The sequence below is a fragment of the Phyllostomus discolor genome, chromosome 4 (assembly GCF_004126475.2).
Source record: "Phyllostomus discolor isolate MPI-MPIP mPhyDis1 chromosome 4, mPhyDis1.pri.v3, whole genome shotgun sequence".
In the NCBI taxonomy this organism is placed as follows: domain Eukaryota; kingdom Metazoa; phylum Chordata; class Mammalia; order Chiroptera; family Phyllostomidae; genus Phyllostomus; species Phyllostomus discolor.
Window position 1 is genome coordinate 188,983,604 of NC_040906.2, and position 15,739 is coordinate 188,999,342.

Consider the following 15,739-nt stretch of genomic DNA (forward strand, 5'->3'; position numbering starts at 1 on the left):
TATCAAGTTTACAGGAGAACAGTGAGAGAGAGAGTTAATCCGAGGTCAAATCTGCTGATAGAGCAGAAAACAGGACTTCATTAACCCCCTCCCCATACCTCAGAACTCAGGGGCTAATAAATTATTTGGTGTATCGAAAAACTACTAGGTTGCATTCTCCTCTGGTGCTCAGAAGAATAAGCTTCTAAGAGGGATCATCTTTAGGGAAATAATACGTTTCCTACATGGTCAAAACATAAATGCCTGGGGATTTTAAATACATGTAGGACTCGTGGATAACTCGTTCTAAATCAGGCTGACTTTCCACTTAAGAGGGATTTCATATCCTCCCCGGTCAATCCCAAAGCATGTCGGTAATAAACTGCTGTGTACGGAGTGTGTATGTTGCTATCTTATTTCTTTACCAGGTGTGCATTGAGACATACACATGTAGCTGTCACCAGCGTAGTATAAACACTGCTGTGCGGGCCACTCTCAGTCAAATGCTGAGTGACTTGACTTTGCAGTTGCGACAAAGGCAGGAGAATACGGTGAGCCTTGCGATATCCACACATTCATCACGGTCTTGCCATTGTCCCTGTGTGTCACTGCATGTCGCGTGTCCCACATCCTACGTGTCCCTCCACACCACATGTCCCCCTCCCCCACCCCCTGCCAGGGCTGCTCCCTACTGAAACAATAGGAAGGGCTGGTTTGGAAGAACATTTATTGATATAAATTAAGCTCTTTAAATATATATTTATGTGTTTCACGCCAAAGCTTTGAGAGTTGTGTTTTCCTTACAGTTCCTGTGATTTTTTAAGTTATTTTAAAAAGCCTTTGTAAAACATTTTTTGGGAAATCATTTTTAAAAATCCTCAGATTAAATAAATTATATAAATGCATTGTGACATATTAACAAATACCAGAAGTAAATTCAAAATAATTACATGCTTTGAGGTTGGGTGTATATGGGGGGTTTTGCTAACTAAAAGACTGTGGCTAAAGGGGAAGGTCTCCTTCCGCTTACGGTGCTGTCAGGGTGAGGCGGGGCTGGTCTTTCTGGCATCAAAGCCTATGGGAGCTTTCGCTCTAAACTCGAACAGATTGTTCCTGGGAAAATGTAAATGTAATTGTTTTCTTGTATAAATTATCGCCTGGGAATGTTAATGAGGAGATGATTCCTCTTCAAAACTGATTTTTTTTTAGATCAGCCTCTGTAATAATTCAGTTTAAAGATCTTTTGAAATCTGCAAGAAATATTCTGGAGTGAACCCTATATTGTTTTTTAGAATAGGAAATCTCAGTGGCAGTCTGAAATAACTCAGAAATTAATTTTACAGAAATTAAGATTCCATGTTTAACTTTTAATATTTCTAATTTTTAACTTCAATAAGTATGTAATTTTTAGAAAAACATGGAGTTGAGTGGAACTTTTGAGATTATCTGGTCAAATTCTTTTATTCCTCGTAAAAACAGACAAGAGCGAATCTGAAATCTGAAACTAATGAGCTTATCAGTGAACCGGCCAGAACTAAATCCCCGGTCTCCTGAATCCCAGCCTAGGTTACTAATATGAGTTCTGGAAGCTACTGTTGAAAAAATGACAACACTAATCAGATAAAAATCAATAATGATTTTTTTCTTTTGTGTTTGCTATATCCAAAGTCCAACTTTCTATTAAAAAGTAATTATTTAAATTTTTAGGTAGTTTTATTATATTAGCAATAACCTTTGCTAAAATTATTTATGCTAGCATTTGAATATTGTGGTGTGGCAATATTAGTTTAAAAGATATTCAGATCTGTAAGTAGAAGACATGTAAGGGAAAGAAATGTTCTTAATGAAAATGAACCTAAGATGTTGAGAATCTTTGTGTTTAATATACAGTCATCTTTAATCTTTGCTAAATGGCAACATGATGAAATATTGTAATGGTAATGATATCTTAATGTTTTCAGAGGAAATATTTAAATAAAACTTTGTAGTTTCAGAGTGATTTCAATTACATCAGTCATTTAATCTTATGTCTAAATTTTTAAGTGGGAGAGTGTCAGGTTTCAAATGGCTCAGCCTTTCAGCTCACGCTGCCCTTTTGTAAGAGTGATAGCAGGTGTAGTTGCAGAGGGCAGCATCAGACCCAGGGGCTACCTGCCTCTGACCTGTGTACTGTGTGGCTAATCAGCCTTCCGGTCCTGCTCATCACTGACCATCTGGACTCACCCAGCCGGAAGCAAGATCCCAAGCTACGTGGAAAATTAGTGTTTGCTGTTATTTCCTTTCTATTACTCATGCAGTCCCTGGAGATGTTTCCATGTCCCAGAAAGACACAGTTCACAGTATGCTAATATTTGAGTACTTGTGATGTCTGCTAGAAAGACTAAGTTTTGCCACCTAAGAATGACTATTTTTAAAAAGCTATTAGAGGGAAATGGTCCACAGGAATGGTGAGGTCCCCCCCAAAGGGACTATGTGTTCTCCCATAGAGGGACACTTACCTTTAAGTGGGGACGATGTGAGGTGTGTAGCATGACCCATCGCTGGAAAAGACATTGCAGGCCATCTCAGCATCAGGAAGGCTTGAGTATAATGGAAAGAAAATTAATCTAGAATGCCAAAAACATTCGCATGAACTGTACCTTCAACCTACTGTCTACTGACATCCCAGCCCACTTCCAAGTACAGATTATGCAACTTGATTTTGCATCCTCAGAAGCCCCAAGTTATTATCAAGCTTTATCATTGAATTATTTAAATACAAAAGCCATTGTTAAATTGAAATTCACTCACTTTGAAAAGAAAAAAATGCTGCTCGGGTGTGGGGGTGGGTAGGTGGTGTTGGTTCTCCTGTCCTTAAAAATGATTTAGATGTGTTTCTTCCAGAGAATGTTGTTTTTAACTTGCATTTTGCCATGTACTGAGCTGCAGACACTGACGTAGCATTTCACAAGGAATGTGTGGAAGCAGCTGAGCTTGCAAATTAATGAACAGAGAAGAGTAGAAATATGTGCCTATAAACAAATTAAAAAAAACAGTGCCAAATGTCTGGTAGGAAATTAGCATGAAAATGCCCTCTTACTACCTCCCAGTGCTAAGAGGTGGGAGTCTCTGTAGTCACTGAATTCTCCCCGCAATGGGAAGTCCATCTAACTGTTGGTAAATATCTTTCCCTTCCTGTTCCCCTTACCTTCAAGGTTCTGTCTTTCCTTTGATAGTTCTGGGTCTACCAAGCAGCAGTCTACAGGGGTTGGTCTGGTCAGAGAGTCAAAAGTTAATGTTCTCCCCCTATCAAACACAAAGCTGGTGCTTCTGACCAGCCATCATCTTTGCACCTGGATTTTGAAGTCCAGCAACCTGATCACTGTGACTAAGAGTCTGTATTCTTTAGGTGCCCATCAGAGTGTGGCCTGTGACCCTCGGAAATACTCCTCTCTGTGCAGAGATAACTCAGCTATTTAGGTCATTGCCCCCAGCCACAGCTCAGCACCCTGGAACGATAAAGTGTACCACAGGGCTTAAACTCCCAGGAAGTTTCTGGACTCTTGAATGAATTATATTTGCAACTGACGAGCTCAGTTCCAGGCATATCTTTTCATAAATACCAGGAATAATGAAATGCTATCAGGACCTGGAGGGTGAGCTTAGGTGAGCTAGCTGAGCTCTTAGAGCTCAAGATGACATTTTGTTTCTGAGAATTTTCCATTGTTTAAGAGTCAGGATTCTTCTTGCCTGAATCTACTAATCGTCCTGTGTGTGTCTCCCTTACTAGATAATTGAAAACCCAGATGTCCCACAGGAATTCAGGAATCCAGGTATTGAATTTGATTTTTACTAGTTCAGTGTAAAAAGCAGGTATCGGAATGCCTCCTGTGTGCTTGGGGTTGGGGATGTGGGGAGGAGGATGCTCTCAGGGTAGTTCGCCACTCCCTTGGAGCTTCTGCTTAGCTTGGCCTTACGACTGGTACCTAAGAACCAACTTGGTACGATTGAACGAGCGGTGTCTTCTTCCTTCTGTTCGCGCCAACCACACCTGTTCCTGCTCCAACTGTGTGAGGGAAGTGAACTCTTCACAGGCCTTCCTCGTTCTTAGTGAAATCAGGTTTATTAATCGTTAAAATGGAATGGATGGAAGGTTACAGAAACTGACTGGTACAAAGTGCTATTGCTCTCGAAGTATGTTTGTGAAGTACCAGTTTTTTAATATGAAAAATGAGTTACCTCACAAGGAATCTTGCAGAAAGACAGAAATCAAGGTAAGGAACTTTCATTCTGATGCATGGGAAAAGAAAAAAAAAGTCCACATGTAATTGATAAGCAGTTTGATTTTTTAAAAATGTTTGGTAGTATTTGTTTTCTGAAAGAGATGAAAAATTCAAATCATCTGATTAAAAATGTAATTTTATTTCAGACTTCATTCAGTCATTTAAAAATATTGGAAAAACTGGGGGGTTTTTTTAGATATTTTTGCCAGTTAACAACAGGGAGAAGGGGTGGAGTGGAGAGAAGATGAAAAAGAGAAGGAATGAAAAGGTGAGAGATACAGGCAGCCACAATTAGGAGAAAAAGAGTACATGAAAGATATGAGAAAGCAAAGTATCTTAAGTCATTTTTTTAAAGCATTGCTTCAGTGTATAGTTTTAGTCACATCTTGCTATATTCTTGGGCCGTGGACCAGAAGCGCTACAGAACCTTTCACCTTGTAATGCTCCCAGTGAAAAGGCCCAGCCTCTTCTGCCCCTCTTTTCTTCTGTCAGTTGCAGTGCCCATAAAATCTTCATTGATACAGAATGATTGTATAAACCAAAAAGGAGGTCAAAGTCCTCTTGGTCAAAGATATGCCTTTAAAAAATGTATTAGTAGGAAATGGATGGGCTCATTTGAAATTTATCTAAAATTCAGTTTCAGGACTCTTTATAGGTTTTATTTATTTTAAACTACATTTATCATTGCACCTTACCGTTTCATTTTTCCCTCTCAATTTAAGATCATAAATGCTGAAGATCGGCCATTTCTCATTCATCTGCCCTCTTCCAACTTTACTTTTATTTCCTCTCTCACACTCTTGCCATTTTCCCTCCCTTTTCCGTGACTTCATGGTCATTCGTTCATTCATTTATACATTCATTAAATAGCTAGCCACATTTGTATAGATCTTTATAGGTTTTTATTAATAGAAGAGCAAATGCCTCCACTTGTTACCTCACTTGACCCGTTAGTCTGGGTCATTGGTATGGTTTACCTTGTTTTGCCAAAAGGAAAATTGATCCTTACCCAAGCTTGTGCAGTCCCGCAAGTTGTGGACCAGTAGTAGGCAGAATCCAGATTTCAGCCTCTTTCTAGTACACCACTCCACTGCTCCTGTGGAAGTTTCATTGCCAGCTTCTGGGTGTGAACATGTTTGGTTATTTTTTTTCCTTTCTGACATTGGCTGTTGCTCCATTAAGACCACATGCTCTGAGGATGCTGGACAGATAGCTGAAGCGGGTGAAGGGCGTGACCACGTCGTTTTGCCCTCTTTGTCTAGCTTCCTGGTTCGAAAAACTTCCCTTTCTCCCACGCTGCCCTATTTTATCTCTTTGGGATACAATTCTCAGAACACCCAGAAAATCAAGAATTCAGAATAAGGGATACGTGTATAGTCACTGGCCTAAATATTGAGAAAAATCATTGTCAATTGTGTTGTGTTTAACCAAATATCCTTTCATTAAGTGAGAATGAATTTTTATAGGAAATAGTCTATTTTCTTTCTGGACTATCTTTTGAGTGCTTTATTTTGGAAAGGAATTATTATTATATTTATAATACATTGCATTTTGGTGGCCTAAGGAAGGCTCAGCATCTGACAGTCATCTTTTCAGTCCTGAAAACATCCACAGTGGAGGATGGGAAGGGCTGTTGGGGGAGCTCCCAGTCCCCTGCCGATGTCTAATGCCTATGACCTCCTCTGTTCAAAGGGTCAACTGTCGAGGCCCTCTGTGATGACCTTGTGTCTGTGCTCACTGTTCTGTGCGAGAAACTACAAGCTGCCATCAAGTAAGAGCCTTCCGCATTCATGCTCCTGTTCACTGACTGTCAATTACCGAAGCATCGGTAACATCCGTGACATCATGTGAAATAGCAGAGTAGAGGGACAGTGGTTCCTCCCATTGGTATTCACTTCTGAGAAAAATATTCAGTGACCTGGGCAAGCCTACATTACCCAGTACTCTTCCTGATGGACATAATTTTCTGATGAGAAGATGGGAAAACAATACATTGCAAAGAAGAGTTCATTCCCTCGTGCATGGATCTGAGTGGAATGAATGTTGGCTAAGGGCTAGTTGATGTGAAGGCTAGTCCTAATCCGGACGTGTCGGCTGTGACTCTGAGTCTTCTCATCCGGGCGTTGCACCTTTCTCCTCCGTTCAATAGCAGAGTTGGACTGTGTGGTCTTTTTCTTTCTTTCATTCTTTCTTTCTTTCTTTTTTTTTTTCATTTCCTGAGCCTCTGAGCTCCCATACATATTTTAAAAGAGGACATGTTACTTCAACTTTTATGTACTTATTGTTTTTTATGGCACTTTAATCAATGGTGTCACTGGTTTAAATCTCCATGCAATAAGTTAATAAGATAACCTACGCATCTATAGTAAAGCCAAATATAAAAAGGCCACTTTCCAAATGAGATGAAAAGTCACTTCCAACTACATACATAGTTAATTGCAAAATTCTACAACACAGTGAGATTATGAAGTGCTCCTTCAGTATGAAGGACATTAAACTACTGATTACTGACAGCTAGAACAGTTGATAATTCAGAAAGCTTCTATTTGCAGAATTTTATTTGCAGTAACGGGAAAAGTGCTCTGGTTGCAAATGTGAGTGAGTGAGATCTCTCACTTTGCTGGAAACATTGCAGAAAGTTGCTTTTGTTAATGTTTGGTTTTGGTTTCGTTTTCTTCATAAACTCAGGATTATTTTTAAGCTTAGTTTAGAATTAGTCTTAAAAGTTGTTGCCAAATGGTTTCTACATCAGCTGATCTATCATTGCTCTGGGTCACCTGTATATTTTAATCAAATCAAGCTCTCTTAGTATCAGGCACTTAACAAAATGAAGAGGCCTATTTAATATGTAGGTAGTATAAACAAAAAAAGAAATAGCACTATCTTCTTCCACACCCCTGCCCACAGGTTGCTCCCACCCCTGGATCCTAGGCAGGCCTTGAGTCTGGGCAAGGTTTGACCTCGGGAGGGATGCATCTAACAGAGGCTGGGATGTAAATGGATCCTCCCATACCCTGCTCAGGTTCCCATCTTTTCTGACCATGGAGAGCTGGAGCAGTAGGGTGGGGCTCAGATTATTGTCCTAATGTGAAGGTGCTAACACCAATTGTAGCAACCCCATCTATAGGGTTCTGACGTGACCTGATTTTTTTGGGACAGTCTCAAGTTGTGCCTGTTGTGCACAATTATAATCACCCTCCTCCACTCTCAACAGTGTCCTGGCTGGGATAGGTGTACATGTACTTTACCCATCCGTCACCAGGGTTTGGATCTCTTCTAACGCTATCTCCTTCCCACACCTGCCCAGTTCCTCTCTGTCCTAGCAGAGCCAGCTGTTACCCCAGAGCTGGAATGTATTCTTATTGGCTTATTTCCTCCTAAGGTATAATCATGTGTGGTGTTAATGACTCTTGGCTCAATTGAATCGTCTTTGTTGACTTAGTTGGGTAAGAGCCCTGTTCTGCCCTTTACTAGTTCTTGACCTTGGGCAAAGATCTCAACTACCCTAAGCTTACGTCCGTTATAAAGTAATTCACATTAGTATAATTATTATATAATATTTTATGTAATATAATACAGTCATATAAAATATATTAGGGTTTTTGTAAGCATTGGATGAGAAAATTCACTTGAATAACTGATGATCCCAGCAGCCAGAGGTCACCAGGAACCCCTGAGGCCGACAGACTCAGGTTTATTAATCCGCAGTGACGGAACCCGTGCACCACAGAGTGCCACGGGACACCCAGTAAAAGAGAGCTAGGAGGGCTTGTTGTAGGACTTGAACCTGAGTTAGGTGACGTAGGGGCCGTTAAAGAAGGGAGAGTCTGGCCACCCAGAAGGGATTGGTTGCTGTTGGAAAGGGGAGACAGCCCTAGCTCTGGGCATCTTAGGTTTTCTCTGGCTGATGGAGGAACAGAAGGGGGATAGAGTTGTCGCTGGGGAAGAAGCAGGAGTCACTCGCAGGGGAAAATTACATTTGGCCGTTTTTGTGGTTGTACAGAATTGTTTAAAACCTCTGTTCTGACATGATTACTGACTGGCTCTCATCTTGTTCCACCCCCATTGTGGCCAGCAACATTTGATGCAACATTCTGCAAAATGGTTTACGCTCACCAGTGCAACACCACAGCGGGCTGAAGTCTGAGGCAGTTGGCAGTGGCCGAGGATGCTTCTTCCCCACCCTGCCCCACCCCTCAGGTCTTAATATTATGAGGGGATAGAACAAAGACCACTAAAACTTTGAAAAATATAAAGTTTATGTTCACTACTTTGCAGGTGAGGGAAAACCAATAAGCTAAACATTTTATTTTTCCTGAGTTGTGAACATAGGGAAAACTATATAAACTATTTTCCAGAATACACTCAAGGAAAACTTTAACGTTTTTAAGTACTAGAAAAGTTGGGGAGCTCATGGTGACTATGCCATTATTAATTCAAAACCAGCCATCAGACTAAGTCAGAATGAGTCTACAGGTCTACAAATAATAGATTTAAAATGTATCTTTGTTGATTGCTTAGGAACAAGTCTTCAGCCAGATCCAGTAAGGGCTTTAAGTTCATGATTCTTTAAAACCTGGGTGGCTCTGATATCAGCTACAGACACCCCCATCCGTGCAGTGACCACGTGACCTGGTTTACCTGGGACAGTCCAAGGCTATGCCTATTGTAATTATTATAAACATTTATCATTGATATTTTCTGAAAGGTATTGGTTGGTGTAAGTGGCATTTTTTTCACTGCATAATGCCTAGCGTGTAATAACGACTCGGTAAGTATTTTCCCTAAAATGGTTTGTTTACTTTCAGCATAGCCAGTGCTAATTCTAGTTCATGATGCAGTTAGGAACACTGAGCTTCTCACATCATAAATTTGACAGTGGATCATTAGGAAAACACATTGTACAGACATTGCAATACACACTTACACCAATTAGAAATTAAAAGTCATGGATTTCTATCGGTTACTGAAAAAAGAAAGAAAACATTTCTGAACCATGTGACTTGAGAATTGGCTTTACATGGGGAAAATAACTCATGTGGCACGTATGTGTTTTTCAAGGGTCTCTGATGAGACATTGGATCACAGAGACTTTAAGCGTATCGTTATATAGAGCTTAATAGTTTTTACAGGGTTCTCGTCATCTTGCTTAGTTTTCCAATGCACTTCTCCAGTAATTCTGCCTCTGGCTACTGTTCGCCTTGTTTGAGTCTGGTGTTTTCCATCACGATTCCATTACCCTAAGGTGGGGGTCCTATTGCCGGAGAAGCTGGGGGTGCAGCCCACTTAGTACAGTTTAAACAGGAGACCTTTAAGTCCACCTGGCCAGGTAGCACCGTGTTCCTGACTGCTGCCACTCGGCTGGTTCTCTTAGTTCTCCTCATTAAGTTTTCACTCCTCGTACAATTTCTTCTGATTTCTACTTCTTCAACTCCTTGTATTTCCACTAGCTAAACTTCACACGTCCCTTACCGCCTAAATATCTTCTTCCTCTGAAATCATGCTACAGTCAGTACTTCCCCTCAACAACCATTTCTAAAATCGAAGCTCAGATTCCTCACAGGGCTTTAGCTCTGCAGGGGAATGTATTCATGATATGTTCAGTCTGTCAGGGGGATCCTGGAAACTGCATTCAGGTACTCGGAATAACTCACATGCCTTACAGATACGGTATTAATAGAATTCTATATTAGGCAAGTTGAGTTGCACGAGGTTTAAATCTAAGAATTTTTGGAAGGATAATTGGGCTTAGGAAGAGATTTATTCATTCTCTCTCTGTTCATCCCCCACCACCCACTCCTCCCAGCACAGAACGTCAGAGAGGGTCTGTACCCCGCCGGTCTTGGGATCGGTGAGGCAAGGTGAAGTGTTCGCCTGTGTGTTCTCATTCCACTCTTCTGCTCACATGGTGACTTTGTCCCCTCCCTCCCCATTTCTACCTCCATCTGAACTGTTTCTAAGGGAAGCCAAGTCAGAACGGTTCAAGATGAGACAAAGCTCTAAGAACTCCAGAGATCCAGAGCGTGCCACCCGATTGCCTGGCAGAAGCCTTGCCGGGAGAGGCTGCTGCTCTGCCCTCACGTCCCCTGGTCCACTCGTGAGAATTGTTCTCCATGGACTGTGTGCCTGCGAGGAAGTTCAGAGATGAGCAGAAAGTGAGACCAGCAGATACTCAGCCTGCCAGCCACGAATCACTCAAACAGAAGACCAGGCAACGTAACTCACACTCTCTTTAAACAGACAGGTTTTTCCCTAGTGTGCTTTGAAAGAGTTGACTGGTTTCTAGTCTCCTTTCTGCCTTGTGAATCCCATGTTTGTTTGTCTGTGGCCAGACAAACATGCAACACACACGCACACACTGGGCATGTGCCTTTTTGTGTTTGGTGAGGGGCGTGCGCAGATGGTGCTTACGTTTCAAACAGCTCCTCTACGGACATGACTCATATAAGGTCATAAGCACCCATTTTGCCAGACTGCTGCAACCCACAGAAAAGCCAGCACATTCGGTCTCCACGGAGACTCCCGGACCAGTTACCTTGGCAGTGCATTCTCCCTGTCATCCAGTCTGAGGCCTTGGGGTTGCTGCGCCACACTTTGTAGATACTCATATTGTCACTTAGCAGATACTCATAGGAACCCTGACAGCTCAGAGGTTTTCTATAGGTTTATTCCTAGTGATTCCAGAAACTGACAATCTTTATTGTCTATAATTATTTTAGTTTTGTGATGCTAGTCTGACAGTTAAGAGATAAAGAGACCCTTTTGAATTGGGGCATTTCATAATTATTTTCTTAATACTGAGTCAAGAAATGGGTCGGAAAGATTAGCCTGGGACTATAGCAGAAGCAATCTTTTCAGAACTGATTTTCAAAATGTGGCTTACCATTGATGTTAGGGCCCTTCTGCGTTGCCATCTTCAATCTGTTCATTTGTACAGCATCCAGAATGATTATTTTGAGATAGGAATCTTGTCATTCACTCTCCCACTTGCAGAACAAAGTCCAGGCATCTTAGCACAGCCTACAAAAGCCTCTCTGATCTGTCCCCTGCCCAACTCTCCAGCCCCACATCCAGCTGGCGACATCCTCATGCACTGTGCTCCACCCACGACCACCCCGTCCCCACCCCCGCCACCGCCGCCACACTTTGCACACCCTCTCCCCAGCACCTCCATGAACTACAGGTCTCTTCTGAGGTACTTGTCCTTTGGAAATTCTCTTTGGATCTTTCTAAGGAGGGTCAGATGCTGCTCCTAGAGCTCTCATACTGCCTCGTGTTCGGTTACTCATTTAGGGCACTTCCTGTGCAGTGCTTTATGTGCGTTTCTCTCTGGCCCCACAAGAATGAAGAACATGCAGTTTTTCCATCCGGAACTGTTTTGTTCAAAAGTGCGGGGAAGTTTGCCATGCAGGTGTATAGACGTGCAAAGTCCATACCTGGCCCAGGAGCGGCTATTCATGTCTTGTCTTTCTTCTCTTCCCCAGCCACCACCTTCCTCTTGCCAAAGAATAAGAGTTTCTCTGGAGACCCAGCCTTGACCCCTCTCTTCTTCCACCTTCAAAGGGTGCTGTGGAGTACATCCAAACTGTACATTCCACTGAAGTGGAATTCTATTTTTCAAAATAATGGCATTGTTTTCATTATTGCACAGTTCTCTCTGGACAAGGGAGGTCTGTGGGTCGGCAAACATTCCCTGTAAAGGCCCACACGATGTCTTTGTTTCCTGTTCGGTTTTTCTGGTTTGGTTTGGTTTCACAACCCTTTAAAAATGTAAAAATCTTTTTCAGTTCACAGGCTATGGCGGGATTTTGCCCTTGGGCTATAGCTTGTCAACTAGCTTGCCAACTGGTTTTAAAGCATAATGTCATTTTTACAAAGCTGTCCCATCAAGGAATTTAGGATAGCACCTAAACAAGGGGTCCCCATCCCCGCCTGATGACCCTTTGTCTGACAGCTGCACAGCCTTCCCCAGTTTGGCAGCTGTATGGATGGAATCTTCTGGGCTTCGGGACAGTCTGGTATTAGCCTTGCTCCCTTCCTGTCTCCTTAAGTTTCTAGTCTGAATGTCACTGGTCTTGCCTTCCCCTTTTGCCGCCTTCTCCTGGGACTTACTTGAACTGTTAAAGGCATTAAGCTTCCTTTTGGCACTTATTTACTGCAAATCAGGAGAAAGGAGAGACAACCAAAATTACTTTTTAAAATAAGTTTCTCCTTTTTCTGAACATTTCCATCCTATTCAGGATTTCTGAATGAAAGCTCTTAAAAGTATTTTATTATATATTTGTAGTAAACGTGTCCTTGAACATTAAATTCTTCCTTAATTCTGGTGGGTTAGGCAACCAACTTAATCTGGGTATAAGAATGTGCATCTCTTAAAGTTCTCTGTTTTTTTTATATAGACCTATTAAGTAGGACCATAATAGTAATTTTGAGAAAAATAATGTGTGCATTGAAAAACCACGCTACCCTCAAAAAGAAAGAAGAAGAGTCACACGCAAGTTAGTTAAGCATTGACCATTGAAACATTTACATAATTGAACATATAAGAATTAACATTTCTGGAATAAACTGTGCAACTTAATTAATAACATATCAATATTTGTTCATTACTGGCAGCAAATGTGCCATACAAATGTAAGGTGTTAGTAAGAGGATAAACCATGTGTAGGGGTGAATGAGATATGGTAACTTTGTTCATGTTCAGTGTTTCTATAAATCCAAAACTATTCTAAAAAGTAAGTTCAATAATGAAAAAAAACACCCTGACTGTGCTAGTTTGCTAGGGCCGTCATAACAAAGTACCACAGGCTGCGTGGCTTAAGAAAACAGAGATTTATTGTCTCACAGTTCTGGAGGCTGGAAGTCTGAGATGAAGCTGTCAGCAGAGCTGGTTCCTTCTGAGCGGGGAAGGAAGGATCTATTCCAAGCCCCTCTTCTTAGCTTGTAGAGGGCCTCCTTCTTCTTACAACTCTTCACATTATATTCCTCTGTCTCCAAATTCCTTCATTTTATAAGGACACCAGTCATACAGGATTTGGACTCACTCTAGTGACCTCACTTTAACTCGATTACCTATGTAAAGACCCTGTCTCCAAATACGGTCACATTCTGAGGGGGGACATAATTCAACCCATAACACTAACAGTCCCCCTCCCCCAAAATGAACATTTCTGTAATGCCTAACATTTGCCAAATGTTTCCATACCGCCTCCGTAATCTTGCCTTTTCGTGCCGGTGTTCTTCTGCAGTGACAACCAGCAGCTGCAGCTTCTGTACCTGGAGTGCATCCTGTCCGTGCTCAGCAGCTCCTCCTCCTGCATGCACCTGCACAGAGGCTTCACCGACCTGATCTGGTGAGCGCCCGCCCTCACGGCCCCCACGCCAACCCGAGGGGCTCTCTCCTCCCAGCTGTGTCCGAGGGTCCCTTCCCACAGCGTCCATGACCGCTCCACTGGTTTCAGGGGGAGGCGGAAATTTTCAAGGGGAAGTAGGGAAGTTGCTTTGCTTACATGCACCAGAGAGAAACTGATGATTACAGTAACAAAATAGCCCTCCAAGGCCCTCTTGCATTTTGTTTACATCCTAGGAGCATAAGACTCAGAAACTAGGAGATTGTTTTGTAAGTCATTTATTTGTTCTAAAAGCATATCGAGGCTCCAGAAAGTTATGCAGTGGGTGGGCAAGAGATTCTGAACGTTATTCTTGGTACATTCTCCGTTTCAACCTGCATACCAGTCACTTAGTCACAGTCAGAGATTCACACGAGTGACGGGGCCTGCAGGCAGCCAGCTGGCGGCTCTGGGTTCCTGGGCTTATTATCCACAGGGAGGAATGTGAATGACATGTGTCAGAATTTTAAATTCACTTCTCAAAATAATTCTGTTACTTACAGTGAAGTGAAACTTTCTAACTGAGCCATTTCACATTTTGAGTCTATTTCTTTATGTGAGATGGTTTCTTGATGCTTCTCAGGATATTTTCTTTAGTTAACCCTAGCTTGACTTATGAGATGAAGTATTTTGTTCGTGTGCCCAGCACTGATGGAGAGACATGGGAAACTGGGGCAGGACGTAGCCAAAACCAGGGGCAGTAAAGAACCCAACTCACGGTTATTTGCGTGGCGTCTGGTATTTGCACTCAGTAGTATTCACATTTGATCCTTTGGCTTGGAGTGAAACTTATTTTTCTCCCCATCTCTTCCCAGGAAAAACCTTTGCCCTGCTCTCATTGTGATCCTGGGGAATCCAATTCATGACAAAACCATCACCTCCGCTCATAGCAGCGCAAGTGCCAGCGTGGACTCGGACTCCACGTCTCCTGGAGTTTCTGACCATGGCCGGGGCTCGGGCTGCTCCTCCACCGCACCTGCGCTGAGCGGGCCTGTGGCTCGGACCATCTACTACATTGCAGCTGAGTTGGTGCGGCTGGTGGGGTCGGTGGACTCCATGAAGCCGGTGCTCCAGTCCCTCTATCACCGCATGCTGCTCTACCCCCCACCGCAGCACCGAGTGGAAGCCATCAAAGTAATGAAGGAGGTAGGGATGCACTGAAGAATGCCAGGGTGACTGCCCAGGCGTCTGAGCACAGTGTTCTGCAAGCAGGAGGCACTCAGAAAGTGCTTGCCATTCACCTGCTAGAACTTAATTGCTCCCACACTGTATCTCGTAACAGGTAGTCTCTCTAGGGTTGAGTGGTGTGTGTGTGTGTGTGTGTGTGCACATATAGGCACATGCGTGCCTGTGTGCATGTGTTGGGAGCCAGCATCAGGGGCAGTGGTAAGTAAGTGCTTACTGATACAAAGCCATTCAATAATTTAAACTGCATGCATCTAACTGAGCCCTGGGCTAGATTTCATTCTGCTCCATTAAGTGCTGTTTTGTGCAGATACATACATTTATTCACTTTGCCAAAACTGGATTTCAAAATTTTACACCCAGGTGGTACATTATCCAAAAAAGAGCGTTACTAATCTCTGGTTAGTGAAAGAGAGCTCCTTGCCCCATCCCTTCTTAGGCCTCCTATCTCCCAAACATCAGGACCCCCGCGAGAATGTGAAGGTTGCCCAGCCTATACAAATCATCCCAGTGTGCTTCTTCATGGCTTTGAAGAGGAATTGGGGTTATTTTGAAGGTGCTTCAAATGGGGATTTATCTGCTTTCTCTCAACTACTAAAAAAAAGTGATCAACATTTTTGTATTTGCAAACTTGTTTGTGAAAGTCAAATTGTGTTTGCTCTTGGTACCTAACCCAGAAATGAGAGAGTGACACAATTCCCTTGTTGATTACTCTCTTATTTGAAGCAACCTTTGCTACTCACCATTTCTAGAAAGCTTAATTTGAAATGCCTCTTGGTGTCGTTGTAATGAGATTTGACAGCAATGAATAACAGGAAGTTCTGACCCAACGTTTCTAAAAATGAAAAAGCAAGCCCTAGTTAACTGCTGGTTAAGAAAATCTGTGGGCATACAATGATAACCATTTTTTGTTTCTTACCTACT

The 15,739-nt window shown here is 42.4% G+C and overlaps 1 protein-coding gene across 1 annotated transcript in view; it reads left to right on the forward strand.

The window, feature by feature from the left end:
* The window catches only part of ARFGEF3 (ARFGEF family member 3), a 165,594-nt gene that overhangs the window by 75,653 nt on the left and 74,202 nt on the right, over positions 1–15,739 (forward strand). Inside the window, 5 exon segments of the mRNA XM_028508631.2 lie at positions 408–530; positions 3,749–3,791; positions 5,934–6,012; positions 13,490–13,594; positions 14,446–14,776. Of these exon segments, the coding sequence (XP_028364432.1) occupies positions 408–530; positions 3,749–3,791; positions 5,934–6,012; positions 13,490–13,594; positions 14,446–14,776 (681 nt within the window).